Below are 17,576 nucleotides of genomic sequence, written 5' to 3' on the forward strand. Positions count from 1 at the left end.
TTCTGATACAGATTGGGGCAATTAAGGCAAGCCTGTTCACACAACACTACCAGCTGCTGATTTACTTGCTTGACAGGCTCAGAACTAGTCAATTCTCAGTTCAAATGCTTGAACTTTCAGCAATTATGATGAGAAACCCTCTTTTCCTGTGCCTCCTTCGCCATCCAAATAAATCCTTTTGCTAGTTTCAAATTACTTGTAGCAATTAAATGCCATAAAGCTTTCGTAACCAGCTTGAATTCTGACCATTTAGCAAAAGACCAGATACGTGAGTGAGACAAAACATGAGCCTGCCGGCCGAACACATTGCCCACAGAATGGTCAGAGAGAACTAAAGCACACTCCGTATCTTTTCTAAAGTTTGAACAACACTGAGGAATTGAGCACGAGCAAGAAACACCAAGCCACGCGCCAAGTGGAGGGTTGGTGAGAGTTGAGGCAAAGATGAGCATTATAAATTATTCTTCCAGTATGGTTCACTCAAAAGCTCTGTCCTACCACCAAATTATTTGTTTCAAACGCTCACTTGCTTGTTCTTTTCAAGAAAATTAAAAAAGAAACAAAAGAAGCTCATTTGTTTGTGGGTATGTAGTTGTTCGAGTTGTGCATCCTTTAGCATGGGGCAGGGGAGTGTTGGTTTTGAGCATGTGTGATGCATGTAAGATAACACTTACCTCCACCAAGTTTTGTACATGGCTCGAGCTGATGCTAATTGTGTTTCCTTTCCTAGAATTTGTATTTGTACAAAGAAAAACAGAATCAAAAAGACAAAATGAAGAACAAAAGAAAGAAGGAGAAAATGGAATAGGGGAAACAATTAAAGATGGGAGAGAACAGAGCTAGAGGATGTTGTGTGTCTTCTTTCAGCATCTGGAATACTTCCCCACATTCCTCCTGGATTTGGGATTGCACATGGAGCTCCATTCTTCGAAATATACTGCAGCATTTTTCAGAAGCACATTCACAAAAAACATGCTTCCTAACAAAGATTCATAGCCATCCATCTCCCTCTCACATGATCGCCATGCTCATACTGAAGCATTAGTTTAAGGTGCAGGCTAAAAGCTTGTGGCATTTTAGAGTCCTTGCTAGCCTCTTGGGGCAGCTCTCTCTCTCTCTCTCTCTCTCTCTCTCTCTCTCTCTCTCTCGTAAAAGGAAACAATGGAAAACAATCAGCTTCTAGTTCATGGAGAATCTTTCATATATTTTTTTTTGATAGTGGTAAAGTTTATATCTGCGTAAGTGGTTAGGAGGGATCCCCTCATGCACTCCCTCATTTTTTCCTCTTTAACGAAAAGACCTTCTTATAACAAAAGGAATTTGATCAGTGAAACAAAATATAGATCATAGTATCTACAGAGAAGGAACTACAAACTTTGATATTATTAATTCTACAGGTCCAGGATTTTTATATGATTACTTTTTTTTACGGGTTCCTTGTAGAATAATTCTTTGTATCAATCTCATGATATTATATTATCTTACAAAGTCAAGATAATACTGCCAAATTAAATAACATCCTCTTCCTCATGTGGTGATATCCTCCAAGGTTGAATTCATTTTGCAAAGACTAGCTTGCCTGCTGAATAAAGAATCCATCTAATGGTGCCAAAACCTTTAACATATTCAATCTCAAGGTATCAAAAACCTTGGGATGAAAAAAGTGGGCTACCAGAGAAATCAATGGCAATCCTGCCTTTAAGATCTTTGCAAGTTCTTCGCCTGACTTCTACCAAACCAAAAACCACTCTCATCATCTGCCAATCAACACAATCCCACTTGCATATTTACATTCAACAACATAAGCTATCAATACGTCCATTAGAATATTCTGGACAAACTTACATGCACTTTAATTATATTTCTATCCCACCTCATGTTAAGATTCAAACATGAGCAGCAGCAAAGCATCAAAATGAAGAAACGGAAACCTTCATTTGAATTGAAGAGGAGCAGGGGGAGCCAAGGTCCTTCTCTTCCAAAGGTTCACCTCCTTCCTTGGCTCCATACCCACCACTCCACCACCCACCATAAGTGGTGCAGAGTGGTAAATGGCCACATCATGCTCCTCATCACTCTCTTCGTCGGAGGAAGGACACTTCTCTGGATCCCCGGTAGCTGCCTCCTGCTTCATCTCCACCTTCCTCCAATCGAAATCACGTAGCGTCTCCCGCCCGCTCGTGAAGCGCTGCATCTGGCCTAATGATGGCGCTCTACCAACGACTGCCGGCCTCCCTTCGCTGCTCTCCGCCGCGTCCATTCTCCGGCCTGGCCTCGCCTTGCGTTGAAACATCTTGCGGATGATAAAATTAGCCGGCTTCCTCTCCTGTCGGGGTGGCGAGGACCGCTTCGGGCGGCAAGGTTTCTTGTGCTTGACTTGGCCGATGCATGAAACCTTCGGGGAGGTCGGCTCTTGGGCATCAAAACCACCTCCATTCTTCTCCTTACGTCGAGCTTCCACCGGGATGATCGATATGATAGGGCCCGAGAAGGTCTTGTGGAGAGCCTTCGACTTCGCAGGATTCTCGCGGCCAGGGCTGTAGGCAGGGGGGTGAGGGATAGAGAAGGAGGTTGGCTTTGGAAGGAAACTGAAGATTTTGGTGGCCTTTGCTCTAGTTGGTTTCTCCATGGAAGCACCAATGAGGATATACGGATAGAAATAATCCTATATGGCTTGATAGAAGGATGTTGGGCTATGGAAGAAGAACAAGAGAAGGAAAGAGGTGTAGTTGGGAATGATGAGGAGAAAGTAGGAGAGAGGAAGGAAGGAAGGAGGTGAGAGGAAAGGGAAGGGTGGAGGTGGGAAGAGAATTGGTTTGGTCAAAGAGGTGGGGGGAAGCTATAATACTTGCCCACCATATTTTAATAGTCATAGAATAGAGGGTTTCCGAGGCCTTGCCGGGAGTGGATTTTGGTTATTAAAATGGAATTGTGTTCTCTCTGCGTGTAGTTTTTAATGCCGTGGTACACAGGCTGACAAGGTGTGGTAGATGGGTCTTGATATTGAAACGGCAACGCCGTCCTCGCCTTGTTGTTTTTGCCTTTCTGTGTTCAATGGCATGGCTTAATCTGGCCACGTTAGAACAAGGGAGAGTCGAGAACGCGGTGAGTTACTGTTTCAGCGGTGGGAATTGGGATGGTTTGGTTCTGGTCCCGGCCGACTCTCTTAGATTACCTGTAATTGGCTCTAGGCTTGGCATCGTTCTGGTCAATCAAGTACGCACTGAATCCAATGTAGGCTTCGGAAAGTTGATATTTATTTATTTTGGTAAAGTAAAGTTGATATTTAGTTCAGTTCAGGTTTAGGACAAGCATTAGAAACCCGAATTTTAAGCAGGTCAGATTCAATACAAAGCTATAACCCATTCTGGTTTTGGTTCGATAAACAGATCGACCAGACCAGACACTGCTTTGTCCGAAGCATGCACCAACTAACTAATTTCAGCAATTGACGACATCATATTTTATTTTATAGTAGGAGACAATATGATTAGTTTATACTATGAAGCCAATAATTCCTTATACAACGTCATAGTGATGCCCACTTTGAACTGCAGCTGTCTCTCTCAAATCCGATTATTTTGACACGGGAGATGCCAAATCAGCTAAAACTAATCCGGCTTCTTAGCTCAAAAGGCAACAAGTACCTAGAAACACATAATGCGACTCTGCAGTGCACATTAGAAATGTGATTTATCTTTAAAATACTCCTCTTCTTCTTGCTGATCCACGTGGTATTAGAAACGTAGTTCATCAATTAGGTGATCAGGTTCCATCAAAGTCCAGGTCACGCAGCATCACCCTGCGAGAAGGTATGAGCTGATTTCATGTCAATCTCGACCAAATCCGACCACAACTATATTGAAAGTTTGAAACCACGACCCGATGACCCCCTTTTTTTTTTCGGGAAACAGTGGTTCATGCAAAAGTATCCACACGCATTCGAAATAAGTAAAATAGCAAATAAGCGTCTCAACAACAAATAAACGGGCAAGACAATTTATGACCATCACAGCACACACGTAATTTCAGCAATTGGAGTTAAAGCTGCTCCGAAGTGTTGCCTTCCAGAAAATCCCGTGAAGTACGCAGCGAATGCTATGCACACAACAGACGGTATTCATTTCCACAACGACAGTTCTCAAATTTGGCTCCACAAATTTCATCAAAGCTTACTTCTCTGGCATCTAGAAAGCCATTCGAATAGAACATCCAACTTATAAAAAGCCTTTGTACATAATGATGGGACACCACTGTAAATCTTCAGCAAGCTGTTATACTTGGAAGGTGTTTCCAGGCTTCCTCATCCCTACCGCTGCAAGGAGAACATACGATCTTGCCTATCCAATGTAAATCATTCTTGGGAATAACACAGTCCCGCACAACCAGGGTCCGCTAGGAAAACACAACAGATTGATTTGATGTTACAAATATACGGGTCACCACTTAACAGTTCAATATTGTCCACTCACAAGTTGTTTTCCTCCAAGGACAAGTTACAGGAATCTACCAAAAAAAGAAAAAAAAAAAAAAGGACAAGTTACAGGATATAGATAACAAGAACCAACCCAAGTACAAGGGAGTCCCATCCTGAGGGTTGTCTCCGTTACGATCTTAAGATGTCTTAGCTATCACACTCGGATAGCCCAAATGAATTTATACAAGATCGTACTACAACCATTACGTCCAATTCAATATTAGTTTGACAAAGCCACTTCACCGAGTACTTTCCTCATCCTTGTTGCTCATTTGTGGAGTGTATTGACTGGTGGAAGATGGAGAGTAACCTGGTGCAGTTGGCGAATAGCCCGCACTTGGACTGATGATAGAAAAGATGATCAAACAGTTAATTTCTAAATCTTAATGGTAACAACACTATCCGATGAACCAAGCAAGAATAGTTACCTGTACTGAGGAGAACTTGGACTGTAATCTGGGCCTGGACCAGAATTGTATGGGCTAAAAGGAAAAACAGAAAAAAAAATTATTATAATTATATTTATATACCATAAAAGATGACATGGGAATACAATAGTACGAAAGCCAATTTTCTTTTTTCAAAAAAAAAAGGTACCAGATCTGACGCAATGCACATTAATATATTAGCTTTATCTTAAGTTGCAGCATTCTGCAGATATTTATCATTTAAAGTTTAATGATGCATAATAGCATAAAAATTGAAGAGCTAATCATGTCCCACTTTCTTAACCTCCTCCACCAGTAACGGCCACTTTGTTGTGTTTGATATCTTCAACTGATGATACATAATTCATCTTAAGATTCCAAGCAAAATTTTAGCAACCAACAATGAAAACAACCAAATCCTCCTACCACAGGCTTCACTAACTGGAAAAAACAATACAAAATTTTAATAACCTAAAATTGATAAAAGAAGCACAGATATTTCAAATGGCATGCTGTATCCATATCAAATATCCACACATAACAAACACTTCCATGATATGTCTATCACTTACTGTAAGTATACTATTTTCCAAAACTTCACAAACGGCATTGGACCTTTTCCAGATATCCGAGATACATCTCCAAATCTCTCGAGATGAGGAAGGGCTTTTTCTTTTATTTCTGGAAGACAGTTGAACCCCTTTTTTGTTCTACTGATGGATGCTTAATTTTGGATTTTTTTGATAATGATATAATCATAGTCTACTGATTGTCTATGGAATTAGATTATGACCACATGATGCAGTTCATGGATGCTAACGTTATTCTATAGAAAATGGACAATTATTTTGATAATTTACTATGCTATATAGATGAACATAAAAAGTATATATTTACTCATTTCCATGCCCCACCTGCACCATATCCTATTTTTTCAAAACTTCTTGCAGTGGCATATCCATACCGTTCTCTGTACCTGCATCAGTATCCCTGCTTCATAGAGACTAACACCTAATTTCCCTAAGAAATGGAACCAGATGTATCACTACAATCTCTCATGCCTTTGCGTCATACCAATTGTACCAATGAAAAGATAAAGAGGCAAGGTTCTCTCCAAAACATTGATTTCATCATGGTTTAATAACAAGGACCATACTGTCAACCATCTAAAAAGATGTATGGCTTCATCAATTGTGTCTGATAATCCATTAGTCACCGTTTAGAGAATCCGTGCCATCATCATCTGACCCTGAACTTGGAGATTTTATTTCTCACATATGTTAGTTGTAGCCTGATAAGTTTGTCTGAATTACCAATTGAATGACCGTAACTTGCACCGAATAAAAAGCATGAGTACACATTTACATGATGGAGGCAGACTGAACCCATGAATAAGAAATACAGGTACTATAGATGAAATTAACTTAACAGAATTGTAGTGTACCTGGTGGGACTGTATGTTGGACTTGGAGGGGAATATGATGGAGATGTAGATGAATATGATGGTGAAGTTGGGCTACAATAAAACAACAAAAATGTCAAGGATATAGCTTATAATAAAAGGAAAAAACATGCATGCAATTGATGCAACCGATATCAAGCTTATGATAGTAGATTCATGTAAACATCAAGTCATACATATCCCAGCCAGAAAAATTCCAATGTTCAATATGAAGCAAAAATAGAAGCATGCCTATGATTACCTGTAATTTGGAGATGACTGGCTGTAAGGACTGGATGGTGACAACCTTGGACTGCTTGGAGAATATGCAAGCGAAGGGCTGTACTTTGCCGAAGGAGGATTGTAACTTGGAGATGTAGGGCTATAGCTTGGGGAGGTGGGACTATAACTCGGGGAAGTTGGGCTGTAGCCAGGAGAAGTGGGGCTATAAGCAGGTGACGTGGGGCTGTATGAAGGAGAAGTTGGACTATATGAAGGTGATGTGGGGCTGTAGGAAGGTGATGTGGGGCTGTATGATGGTGAAGTTGGGCTGTACGCGGGAGAGGTTGGGCTATAGGCTGGAGAAGTGGGACTGTAGACTGGAGATGTGGGACTGTAACTAGGTGAAGTAGGACTGTAACTGGGGGAAGTGGGGCTGTAGCTAGGAGAAGTAGGACTGTAAGTGGGAGATGTAGGGCTATAGCTCGGGGATGTGGGGCTGTAACTGGGAGAAGTAGGAGAGTAAGATGGACTTGTTGGAGAATAAGCAGGACTAGTAGGACTATATCCAGGAGAGCTGGGGCTATATGTTGGAGAAGTGGGACTGTAACCCGGTGATGTAGGACTGTATCCTGGAGAGGTGGGGCTATAACCTGGAGATGTTGGACTGTATCCTGGAGACGATGGGCTGTAGCCAGGAGATGATGGGCTGTAGCCGGGTGAAGAACTGGGAGAAAAAGTCATCCCACCAACATAAGGAGAAAATTGCGCATCTGTAATTGGCGAAGAGCGAACATTTGGGCTCAGCAAATAACTAGGTGACATCATCCCTTCATGATATGGCGTCCCTGAGATGGGCGATCGTGAAGGTGTCATCCCGAACTCCAAACCCTCCATGTAACTAGGAAGCTGAAGTTCAATTGCCTGTTGCAACATCTGATCATTCAAATACAATGCACAGTCTCCTGTACCAATCGGAGCAAGCTGACCAAGCATAATGTTCTCAGTAACACCCCTAAGGTGGTCTGTTTCAGCAAATACAGCTGCATCAAGAAGTATGTCGACAGTCTCCTCGAATGAACATCTCATCATTGGACCAGTATCATTACGATTGATGCCATGCCGGGTGATGGCCATTAAGTGACCTCTATAGGTCATTGTATCGCAAAGAATAGCCAAATGCCGGTAGTTGACATAAGATCCATCAAAAGATATAACCACGCGCAACTCATCCAGAAGAGAGCGTCGAACAGCCTCGATTCCAAGAACTTCAATCACTTCGATCAAGTGGTTACTTGTTGTCCTAGTGGCATCAACGTCTTCATGACACATAACAGCCAACAGATTGACACCTTCTGTGTCAAGCATCCACTCCACATCTGCTTTGAACCCTTCATTCTCATCAAATCTGTTAACTTTTCCTGATTTGATAAAAACCTTGTTTATATCAGGAATGCCTCGAAGAGCCATTTCTGTCAACATGTTACTTTCAATCCTTTTGAGGAAAACATCATCTTCAGCAGATTCGTCTTGCAATTCCCCCTTGGGAGCTTCGTCATTCATGATGCGGATCCGAAGTATGAGTTTGTCAGCATTATCATCATTGAAGATACATGTTAGATCATCGGCAAACTCATGATTAATCTTTTCTGCAATGTCTGCCATGCTCAGCTTCTTATCAACCATCATCTCACGATTCAGTTCAATACGAAGCAGCCAAGGAGATATCTTTTCTGGGGCAATATCTTCATCTGGCATTTCATAATATGACTTGACAAATTCAACATCTTCTTCAATAATAGTGCTCATAGGGTCGGGATCATACCATATCTCGGTTGCATGTGTTACACTTCGCAATGTAGTGTACTCCAAAGCACACTGAACATTCTTGGCCAGTTCTTTCTTTTTGTTGACTTCAGGCTTCAAGTAAACAGACAGAGAAGGAGTCTTGATTTTCTTGGCAACATTAATAATTTCCCTCAACCTGGGAACACCAAGAGTAACATTCTTTGCACTAACACCAGCATAGTGGAAAGTATTCAGGGTCATCTGAGTTGCTGGTTCACCAATGGATTGGGCAGCTATGCAACCAATCATCTCACCTGGTGCTACAAGTGACTGCAGGAAACGGGACTCGATTTCACCAATAACCCACTCAAATGCTTCGCGAGTGAGCCTATACTCTTTCAACACCCGCTTGCTGGCAAATGTGCTACGAAGTAAGATATTGAAAAACAAAGTTGCATTTTTCTGAGCTTCCATGCTAAGAAAATCATCACCAGGGACAACTTTCAGCCTTTCTTGAAGCTTATCAATAGCTTCTACAATCTCCATTGGATGCATATCTGATGGCCTTCTCAAATCAATCTTAAATGTCTTCTGTGCATTCCAGATTAGTCTCTTGAGGTTAACAGGCAAAGGCCACGTATTATCACCAGTAGTCGCAATTTCTGTACCAAGCTGGTAACGATCTGCTTCTAATTTCTGAACCTCAGCATCAAACACATTTCTGAACTCACGGATGGTTTTCAGATCCTCAACATGCTCCGGTAACATGTAGCTAGGGTTCCAATTGTCGTCATCAATCTCATACTTAAAAACCCTGTCAAAATCTGATTTTTTCATCTTCAAGGAATCCAACTTCTGTGATTCAATCCAAACAGCGTCCATACCATCCTCTCCATATAGGAACTGTATGACATCCCCAAGAGAATTTCTAACAGTACCATCATATTTGACCATAATGTCCTCCATAGCCTTCACAAGGCGCCGCTGAATATATCCCGTCTCAGAAGTTTTCACAGCAGTATCGATTAAACCTTCCCTACCACCCATAGCATGGAAGAAGAATTCCTGTGGTGTTAACCCACGAAGGTAGGAGTTCTCCACAAAACCACGACTTTCAGGCCCATAGTCATCTTTTGTGAAGTGAGGTAATGTTCGATCAATGAACCCATAAGGAATCCGTTTGCCCTCAACATTCTGCTGTCCCACACAAGCAGTCATCTGAGAAATGTTAATAAAACTACCCTTTGATCCTGCAGTAACCATTGCCTTCAGATTGTTACTCTCAGATAAGCTCTTCTGAGCACTACTCCCTGCATCATCACGAGCCTTATTCAACACCTGCAAAGCAAAGTGCCTTTGAGTAAATACGCATGAGATCTGAAACTAGATTAATGGCTAAAGTAGCCAAACAAAATACTATTCAGACCTGGTTTACTCTGTTCTCAAATGATTCCATCATAGTTCTCCCAGGCTCAGCTTCCAACTGCTTTTCTTGTGCCAGCTTGATAAGTTCTTTAACATCATTTTTAGCTTTTGATATTGTTTCATTAATTTTCTCCATGGTTGCTGCATCTGCGATTGTATCCCCAATTCCAATACTAAAACCATTCTGCAAAAGCCAATAGTTTACGAGCCACTGTGTATGGCCCAAAAACTTGCGAGCTGCATCTGGACCAACCTCTTCCCTGCGTACAAAAATGTAGATTTCTGTAAAGAAAAGGAAATAAGATAAGCCACAAATATTATAGTCAAAACTGCTTGCTCCATGAGTACCAGATCACATGGATAAGACTTCCAGTAGATGTTCCAAGAGTTTTTTTGCAAAGGGTGCCCGATAGAAGCTCCCCTTTCTCTATTCGAACTAAAGTATCCCCTGGAGTGATAAATCCTGTTTCTGCTTCGGAGTGCCATGCTGAAGTCCTGATAAGATTTATTTGCTTTGGAATGATAAGGTTGAACACCTGTTTTCCAGTCCATAGAGGCCTAGGTTTCAAAATGGCTGGAGCAGGTATCTTCCCATCAAAATCTTCCCACCACATCAAAATGTTCATAAAAACATCCTGCAAGAGTTAACATAAGGTCATTTTTTTAAGATAACAGCAAGAATTATAGTGATGATAATTTATGAGATAAAACATAACAAAAGACAATCAAAAGCAAGCAATTACCTTTTCTATAAATGTATCTCTTTTAGTAATCTTCCGACATCCTAGCAGTGTATCCTGGACAATGCCCATAACAGGCCGATTAGATTGAGGTGAGACAATGCATTTAGGTACCATCATTAGTTCCAAAACTTCTGCTCTAGTCTCAAATGATTGGGGAACATGCATGTTCATCTCATCACCATCAAAATCAGCATTGTATGGAGAAGTCACAGACAAGTTTAAGCGAAAAGTCGAGTATGGCATGATTTTAATTCGGTGACCCATGATGGACATTTTATGAAGACTAGGCTGCCGATTGAAAAGAACATAATCCCCATCCATCAAGTGTCGCTCCACCTGTTGACAAGAGAGCACATAGTAAGCCATAAATGTATAAAAAGGAGAAAATGGTAAGAAATCTAAAGAAAACCAACCTTGTATCCAAGCTCCAGATGGTGATCACTACTTTTCTTCAAGTAGCGAAGATCAAGCCTCTGCCCATCTTCCCTTATAATGTATTTTGCACCAGTCTTACCAGGGGGAGGATGCGGCCCATATTCCACAAGTTCTTTCAGTCTAAATTTTACCAAATAAACTTTTAATAAAAGCTCCAACACATTATATAAAGAGAATAAAGAAAGCCTTGGTAGCACACCAACAAAACCACTATAAGTTATTACCTTTCAATGTTATATGGAGTCACAGTTTCTGGGTATGTTAGATTCAGAGCTATGCTCCATGGCACTCCCAGCTCATCAATGTTTATTGTTGGGTCAGGAGTGATGACTGTTCGTGCTGAAAAATCAACACGCTTCCCCATCAAGTTACCTCTAATTCGACCTTCTTTGGCCTTAAGTCTACTGCATATGGATTTGATGGGTCGTCCAGATCGCTGCGTAGCCTGCACATTGGGAGAAATAAGTTGGACAATTAATCAATAAGAACTAGAAGGAAAATAGAATGTGCCATCACATACCCTTGGCTGACCAGGAAGCTCGTTATCAAAATATGTTGCAATGTGGAATTGCAATAACTGGGCAAACTCTGTGATGATGTGAGCTGGAGCTCCATTCCTCTCTTGCCGCCTCAAATTCTCATTATGTCTGATTATCATAGCCAGTTGATGAGTCAGATCATCCTGTACATAAACAAAGATGCAATGCATTAGAACACATGATCATAATACAAGCCATATTTGAACAGGCCCAACTAAACAAGGCAACAGATCACAATATGCTTCATTTGAGAATAAACCCACCTCACTCCTAGAAGAGGTATCCATCATCACAGAGGGTCTTACTGGAGGTGGGGGAATTGGAAGAACTTGTAATATCATCCAATCTGGACGGGCATATTTAGGGCTCAAACCCAATAACAGACAGTCCTCATCACTTATCCGCTTAAGAACGCTAAGAACCTGAAAAGTATTCCAGCATTAAGTCGTGAATTTATTCCAAATGGAAGTTATGTTGATACAAAAGAACGAGAGGAGAAAAAGACACTAAGGCTACCCTCTCTGCAGAAAGGACTTGCTTTCTTTCAACAGGTTCAGGAAGCTGTTCTTGGTCATCAGATTTCTTCTTTGGAGCTTTGTATTCTGCAATCATTTTCATCCCATCTATGGTAATATTTGGCTGTTGAGCACCACAACCACCTCGGCTCTTCTTTATTGGTTCTTCTGAATCTTGTTGAGCCTGGACGTCAATATCATCACCACCAGCACATTTCTTCTTGGTTTTGCAGGCATCATAAATTCTTTTCAACCTATGCTTTGGGTTTCTAATTTTCAAAGCTTGTTTGAATCGAGCATCATCCTAAAATAAAGAACTTGTAAGATAAGAATACATTTGTACTAGAAACAAATCAGTAAAATTCATGCCTGAGAAAGCAAGCATGATGAAATAGTAGGAGGTAAGACTAGAAAGCAAGTATGCACAGCAGCATATTTACGGTTGGCCATGTTATAAACACGAATGACAAATGCAAGTCCACACAACATCATGCCCCCATGTCCATCACAGGAAGAATAAGAAAGACCTAAAAGATTACTAAATCAAAGAAAGCTTATTTGTAAACCAGCAGACTCCTAACAATGATGAGATCAAATTAAGATGCATAATGCAATAGAGTTCAAATCTTAGTAGCTGAAATCTTCTATCTAGGATAATGCATTCACTTTAAGATCTTTCCAGAACCTTGAACCCACACGCACTTCTTAAACACTTACTGAAAGTGTTTCTAAAATATCTGCTTCCTTGCAGCCATCCACACCTACACTCTAAGCACTTCCCTGTTAAATTTGTTTCTATGATATCCGCTCCCTGCACCTGCTCCCAAGACACTTTCGTCACTAAATATCTGCTTCCCTGAACACACTTTTGCACCCGCTTTCAAATCTGGTAATGAAGGTTTAAATGCAGTCTTGACCTTCATAGCAGGAATCTTCTGTTTAGGTTGGAGAACCCACTTCTGGAACTCCTCAGAAACTCATCCCTACACCAGCTTTCTAAAACATTTCTTACTAATGTTTTCTAAAAGACCCTCCTCCCACCACTCAAACCTGACCCATTTCCAGTAAACAAGGTGTTGACACACACATGCATACACAAACCTAAAGAGGGCAGATCAATTCCATTGGCAAAAGCGCAACATATACTTAAGATTGTCTACACTAGTTACTGAGATCTGACTTAAAAATTGATTTCCAGATTATCTTTAGCATTTTGACTTGCAGTGCACCATACCCTGATAAGAAGATCCACCCTCTCCCATCTCATTAAAAAGAAGAGGGGCAAGGGGGTCCACTGGGCTAGTGAATAAAGTTCACAGACATTACATTAGAGTAAAAGTACTGCAGGCTGTACACTTTGAAAATAGTTGGCAGTAGAATAACTATTCAGGCCAGTGACTGCATATTGTGGCTCTCTGGCCAAATGGAAGCTAACAACCTTTAAAATTTGCAAGCAGTCTTCTGATTAAGTAAATAAAACCTTATACTAATGGTGTTGTACCAATCCCATAACTCAGTGCCCACATCACACAATCATCGGTCAACTGCTCAAGTAAGCATCTTTTACAAGCCATTGCAGTGATAACACCTCGCAAAGGATTCACTTTTCAAAGAGAAAAAGTTTTAATGTCATTTAACATCATAAAATAGAATTCTGTAATTGCTTCTACTATCTGACAGACAGGCCATCTTATTCTATCTTCAGCTAGAAATCTTTTTTTCTTTATTTCCATTCTTGTTGATTGTATCAAATAATCTAGAACAATCTCTCCTGTTAGAACAATTTAAGGACCAGACTGGAAAAGAGTACCTCATCGGCGAGGATCTTGGAGCAATTGAAGCAGACGCACCGCATGATAGCAAGCACAGTCTTGAGAAATCCAATATGAAACATAGGCTTCGCGAGCTCGAGATGGCCGAAGTGGCCGGGGCACTCGGCCATGTTGGCCATGCAAGTCTCGCACTTCATCTTCCGATCGATGGTCCCGAGCCGGGGGTCGCTTAGCCCCCCGGGCTTCGGCTTTCCCCGTTCCATCGTCTCGCTGTGCTCGATCTGCACCACCGACATTTGCCGCTGCCACCCAAAACCAAAAGAACCACAAAAACCCGTCGATCAAAGGAAGAATCCGACACTGGGAGCGAAACTCTAGAGTGGAGTAAAAGGAGAAGAGGGAAAGAGGGATTACGATCTCATCGGGGCTGAGGATGCCGAACTGGACGCAACGGACCTTGGCGACCTCCGCCGGCGAGTAGGGGAAGCGCATGTCCATGGCTGGACCTGGGAGATTCGATCAAGAACTAGGGTTTCAGATAATTAGGGTTTTGAAATCGGAGATGGAGGGAATTTAGATCGTCGTATGAGTTTAATTTTCGCGTCAGATTGCTGTATTTATTCGGTTTTTTGGGGGATTTAGAGAGGAAAACAAAGATAGAAGAAGGGAACGAACGCTCCCCTCTCGAGCCCGCGAGACCCAGAGAGTCTTAGGAGGAGGCGAGAGAAGGGGGGTGGGGGCTTATTTATAGACGAGAAGGGGAGCCGACCTAGGGCAGGCTACTAGCGTGCGCATGAAGGATTCCGCTGAGAGGTTGGCACGGTTAATCTGCGCCGTCTGATCTAGATCCGCTTTTCACCGATTGATGCTGTATAACCGACTCTAGATTAGCATCATTCTATAGCCTCTTGCTCAATAATAACAAGATAAATCATTTCTACCGAAAAAAACAAGATAATCATTACTATGATCATTACTGTTGAAATGATTATTATAAAAGTATTTGAGCATGGCTTGTGAATCACATTGTGAGAGGCACTTTGAGTGAATTAGTGGCGCATACTTATTTTGGATGCAAATATATATAAATGAAGAACTTTTGGGATATAAACGGTGTGTATTTTCAAGAATCTTCTCTTAGAGTGTTCATTAGGTCGATAAATAGAAAATTAAAATTAATGCATGCTTACAAGGATTTAGCACGTGCAATCACATATAGAAGTATATCCAATTTAAAGTCTATATATCTTGATATAGAAAGTACATATTTCATGTTTTTTAAAGTAAATTAAAAAAAAAGAAAAGAAAGAGATGGTATAGATCAATAATGCTTTAATAGATATGTTTGTAGTCTCTTTAAGGATCACAAGTCCCAAGCATAACTGAGATTTCAATGGCCATCACGTTTTTAATATATGACATCCATGAATAGAGCCAAATGCTTAGGACAAACTCAGTGGTGTGGTGGGTGTATTTAGTCTCATATTACAAATGCATTGATGAGATCTTGGATACAAGTAGAGTTGAGTATCTTAAATTAATAATACTTTTAACTAGTTTCTTTAGATAAAATCTCAGGCATCTCAATTAATAATACTTTTAACTAGTTTCTTTGAATAAAATCTTGGAGTTTTATAGATGGTATCATGACTGATGTAACTAGACCATATAGCTAAGAGCGATAAAACATTGGCCATTTTTAGATGATAGTCGTAGTATTTGAGATTGGACTTGCCACTAATGTCTAATCTTAAATCCAATGTTCTGGATCATTATAAATGCTCAAGGTCATTAGAGCTAACTGCACGTATCCTATTTTGATCAAAACATAAAATTATTCAATTTATATTTGGACCCATCCTAAAATGTTAAGGCTCAAACTTGAGTCCCAAGTCTTTATAAGTGCTCATGATGGCTAGACATATCTACACCTATCCCAATTTGGTTAAAAAGCCTAGAGCTAAGTGCACCTAACCCAATTTCACTAGGAAGCTTAAAGTTGTTTGACATGGATTTATTATCGGATCAATCTAAGTAATTGGGCCCTTCCTCTTACATTGAGGCTTTTGAGGTCCTAGCTTGCTCTAGATGTAAGTGTTGTTAAAGCTAAATGGACCTATCCTGATTTAATTAAAAAGCCTAAAGTCATTTGATATGGACTATTATCGATCCAATTGGATTGAGTTGATTGAGCTTTAATATGCTAAGTTTGAGATAGAGTTTGATCTTTCTTGGGCAAAAAGCAGAAACTAATATCTAGATATTCATACTTCTTTTATTTTGATAGTTTTAGTCAAAGAATGGATTAATGTACTTACCACTTGTCATAATTTTTTAAAATTTTAAATTAGATTATTGAAATGTTAATTCTTTTCTTTTTAAATTATATTGTTGAAATGGCAATCTAAATTAAATTATTCAAATTTGATTTCCTTACATTGAATCAACGATATTATGGAGTTTGGTATGACATTCCACATGCTTAATGGGGGTTGTTGCTTATATGATACTTGGTCTCGATATGAGGCCTTACTGCTTGTTGAACCATGCGGTCGCTACTCAACCATTAGAGATGTCTCCTTTTATAGTTTGCAAGAGTTGTATTATGGATTTCTCCTCCCTAAGTTAGAGTTGTTAGAAATGCCAGATAGTTGCATGCATAAATTTCAAAACAAATTTTGAATGCAATGGAAACTGGATTAGACCCCTTTAACCCTATCATGCATTAGATTAGATCTAAGAACTACCCGTGCCTAGATCCATGACATGTAGAAACTGAAAAAGAAATACATAGACACATCTATGTAGCAGATCATATCTACTATACGATTGAGATCAGATATTACCTTGCATGGGTCGAAATACATCGCAGTCGATGATCTATAAATTTGACGAGATTTCTCGAGCCATGCAAATATCCGACCTCCATAGATATCCACATGAGATTCGTTATCCGATCAGAGATCTGTCGAAGTCCCCAAGTGCTAGCCCCCTTATAGACTTTTTCTCTTGATGGCTGATCTGAAGTCTTCTTCGAATCTCGTAGATGCTCTAAAGTCAAAAAAGAAATGGAGGATAAAGAAATGGTGGAAGACAAGAGAATTTTTTCTCTCACAAACCCCCATGCCTAGGTCTAGAAACCCTAGAACTTCCTCACATGCCAGGGATAGGATGCCTCACTCAAAGCCTTAAGCCCAAGCAGCCCCTCTTTCTCTCTTGTTCGATGGTGTAGCAGGTTGCACGCACAAAGAGATAAGAGTTCTTATGGTTGGCATTAAGGGTGGTTAAGATGAGATCATATCTCATCAAGATAAGACTTGATTTTGAACTTACATTCAAAACCAATTTAAATTCAAATTAAAATCTAGCTCTATACATATCTAGAAGGGGCGACAAGGGACTTTTGGCGTGGATATTTTTGAAGAAAAGTATGGCGGTTTTGTGCATATATTTTTAAAATTTTATAGTAAAATATATATAAATTAAATAATTTAATCTACAATGCATGCATAGATCAAATCTAAAACTACCATACAGAATTTATGACATGAACTAATATGCATGTATGTAAATCTGAAATCTAAAATTCAGCAAATATAGATCTTATCTATATTATATTTAGATCAATCTAAATATAAATTAAGTTCAAAACTCAACCTAAGCACAGGTAGCAGATCACATCCGAAATCCATAGTAGTTAATTTTTCATGATGCTCAGTAGCCACACATACGTTCGATCTCTACGAATATCCATATAAAGTCCTTATGCTGACTGGTATCTCCGAGAGTGCTAG

General features: G+C 40.2%; 2 protein-coding genes across 2 annotated transcripts; both read right to left on the reverse strand.

The window, feature by feature from the left end:
- Positions 1-1,792: 1,792 nt before the first annotated feature.
- On the reverse strand, positions 1,793-2,839 carry LOC105055142 (uncharacterized protein At1g76070). The gene has a single exon (XM_010936879.4). The coding sequence runs from the start codon at positions 2,627-2,629 to the stop codon at positions 1,934-1,936; it is 696 nt and encodes a 231-aa protein (XP_010935181.1). The 5' UTR covers positions 2,630-2,839; the 3' UTR covers positions 1,793-1,933.
- A 1,557-nt stretch (positions 2,840-4,396) lies between these two features.
- LOC105055141 (DNA-directed RNA polymerase II subunit RPB1) lies at positions 4,397-14,476 on the reverse strand. The gene is made up of 14 exons (XM_010936878.3): positions 14,197-14,476; positions 13,821-14,084; positions 12,012-12,314; positions 11,759-11,917; positions 11,477-11,638; positions 11,181-11,401; positions 10,935-11,076; positions 10,522-10,857; positions 10,127-10,413; positions 9,780-10,038; positions 6,609-9,691; positions 6,350-6,421; positions 4,906-4,959; positions 4,397-4,819 (listed from the first exon to the last, which is right to left on the reverse strand). Exons 1-14 carry the CDS (start codon positions 14,278-14,280, stop codon positions 4,717-4,719), a joined length of 5,529 nt encoding a protein of 1,842 aa, XP_010935180.1. The 5' UTR covers positions 14,281-14,476; the 3' UTR covers positions 4,397-4,716.
- Positions 14,477-17,576: the final 3,100 nt, after the last annotated feature.

This window comes from Elaeis guineensis, chromosome 12, assembly GCF_000442705.2.
Source record: "Elaeis guineensis isolate ETL-2024a chromosome 12, EG11, whole genome shotgun sequence".
NCBI lineage: Eukaryota > Viridiplantae > Streptophyta > Magnoliopsida > Arecales > Arecaceae > Elaeis > Elaeis guineensis.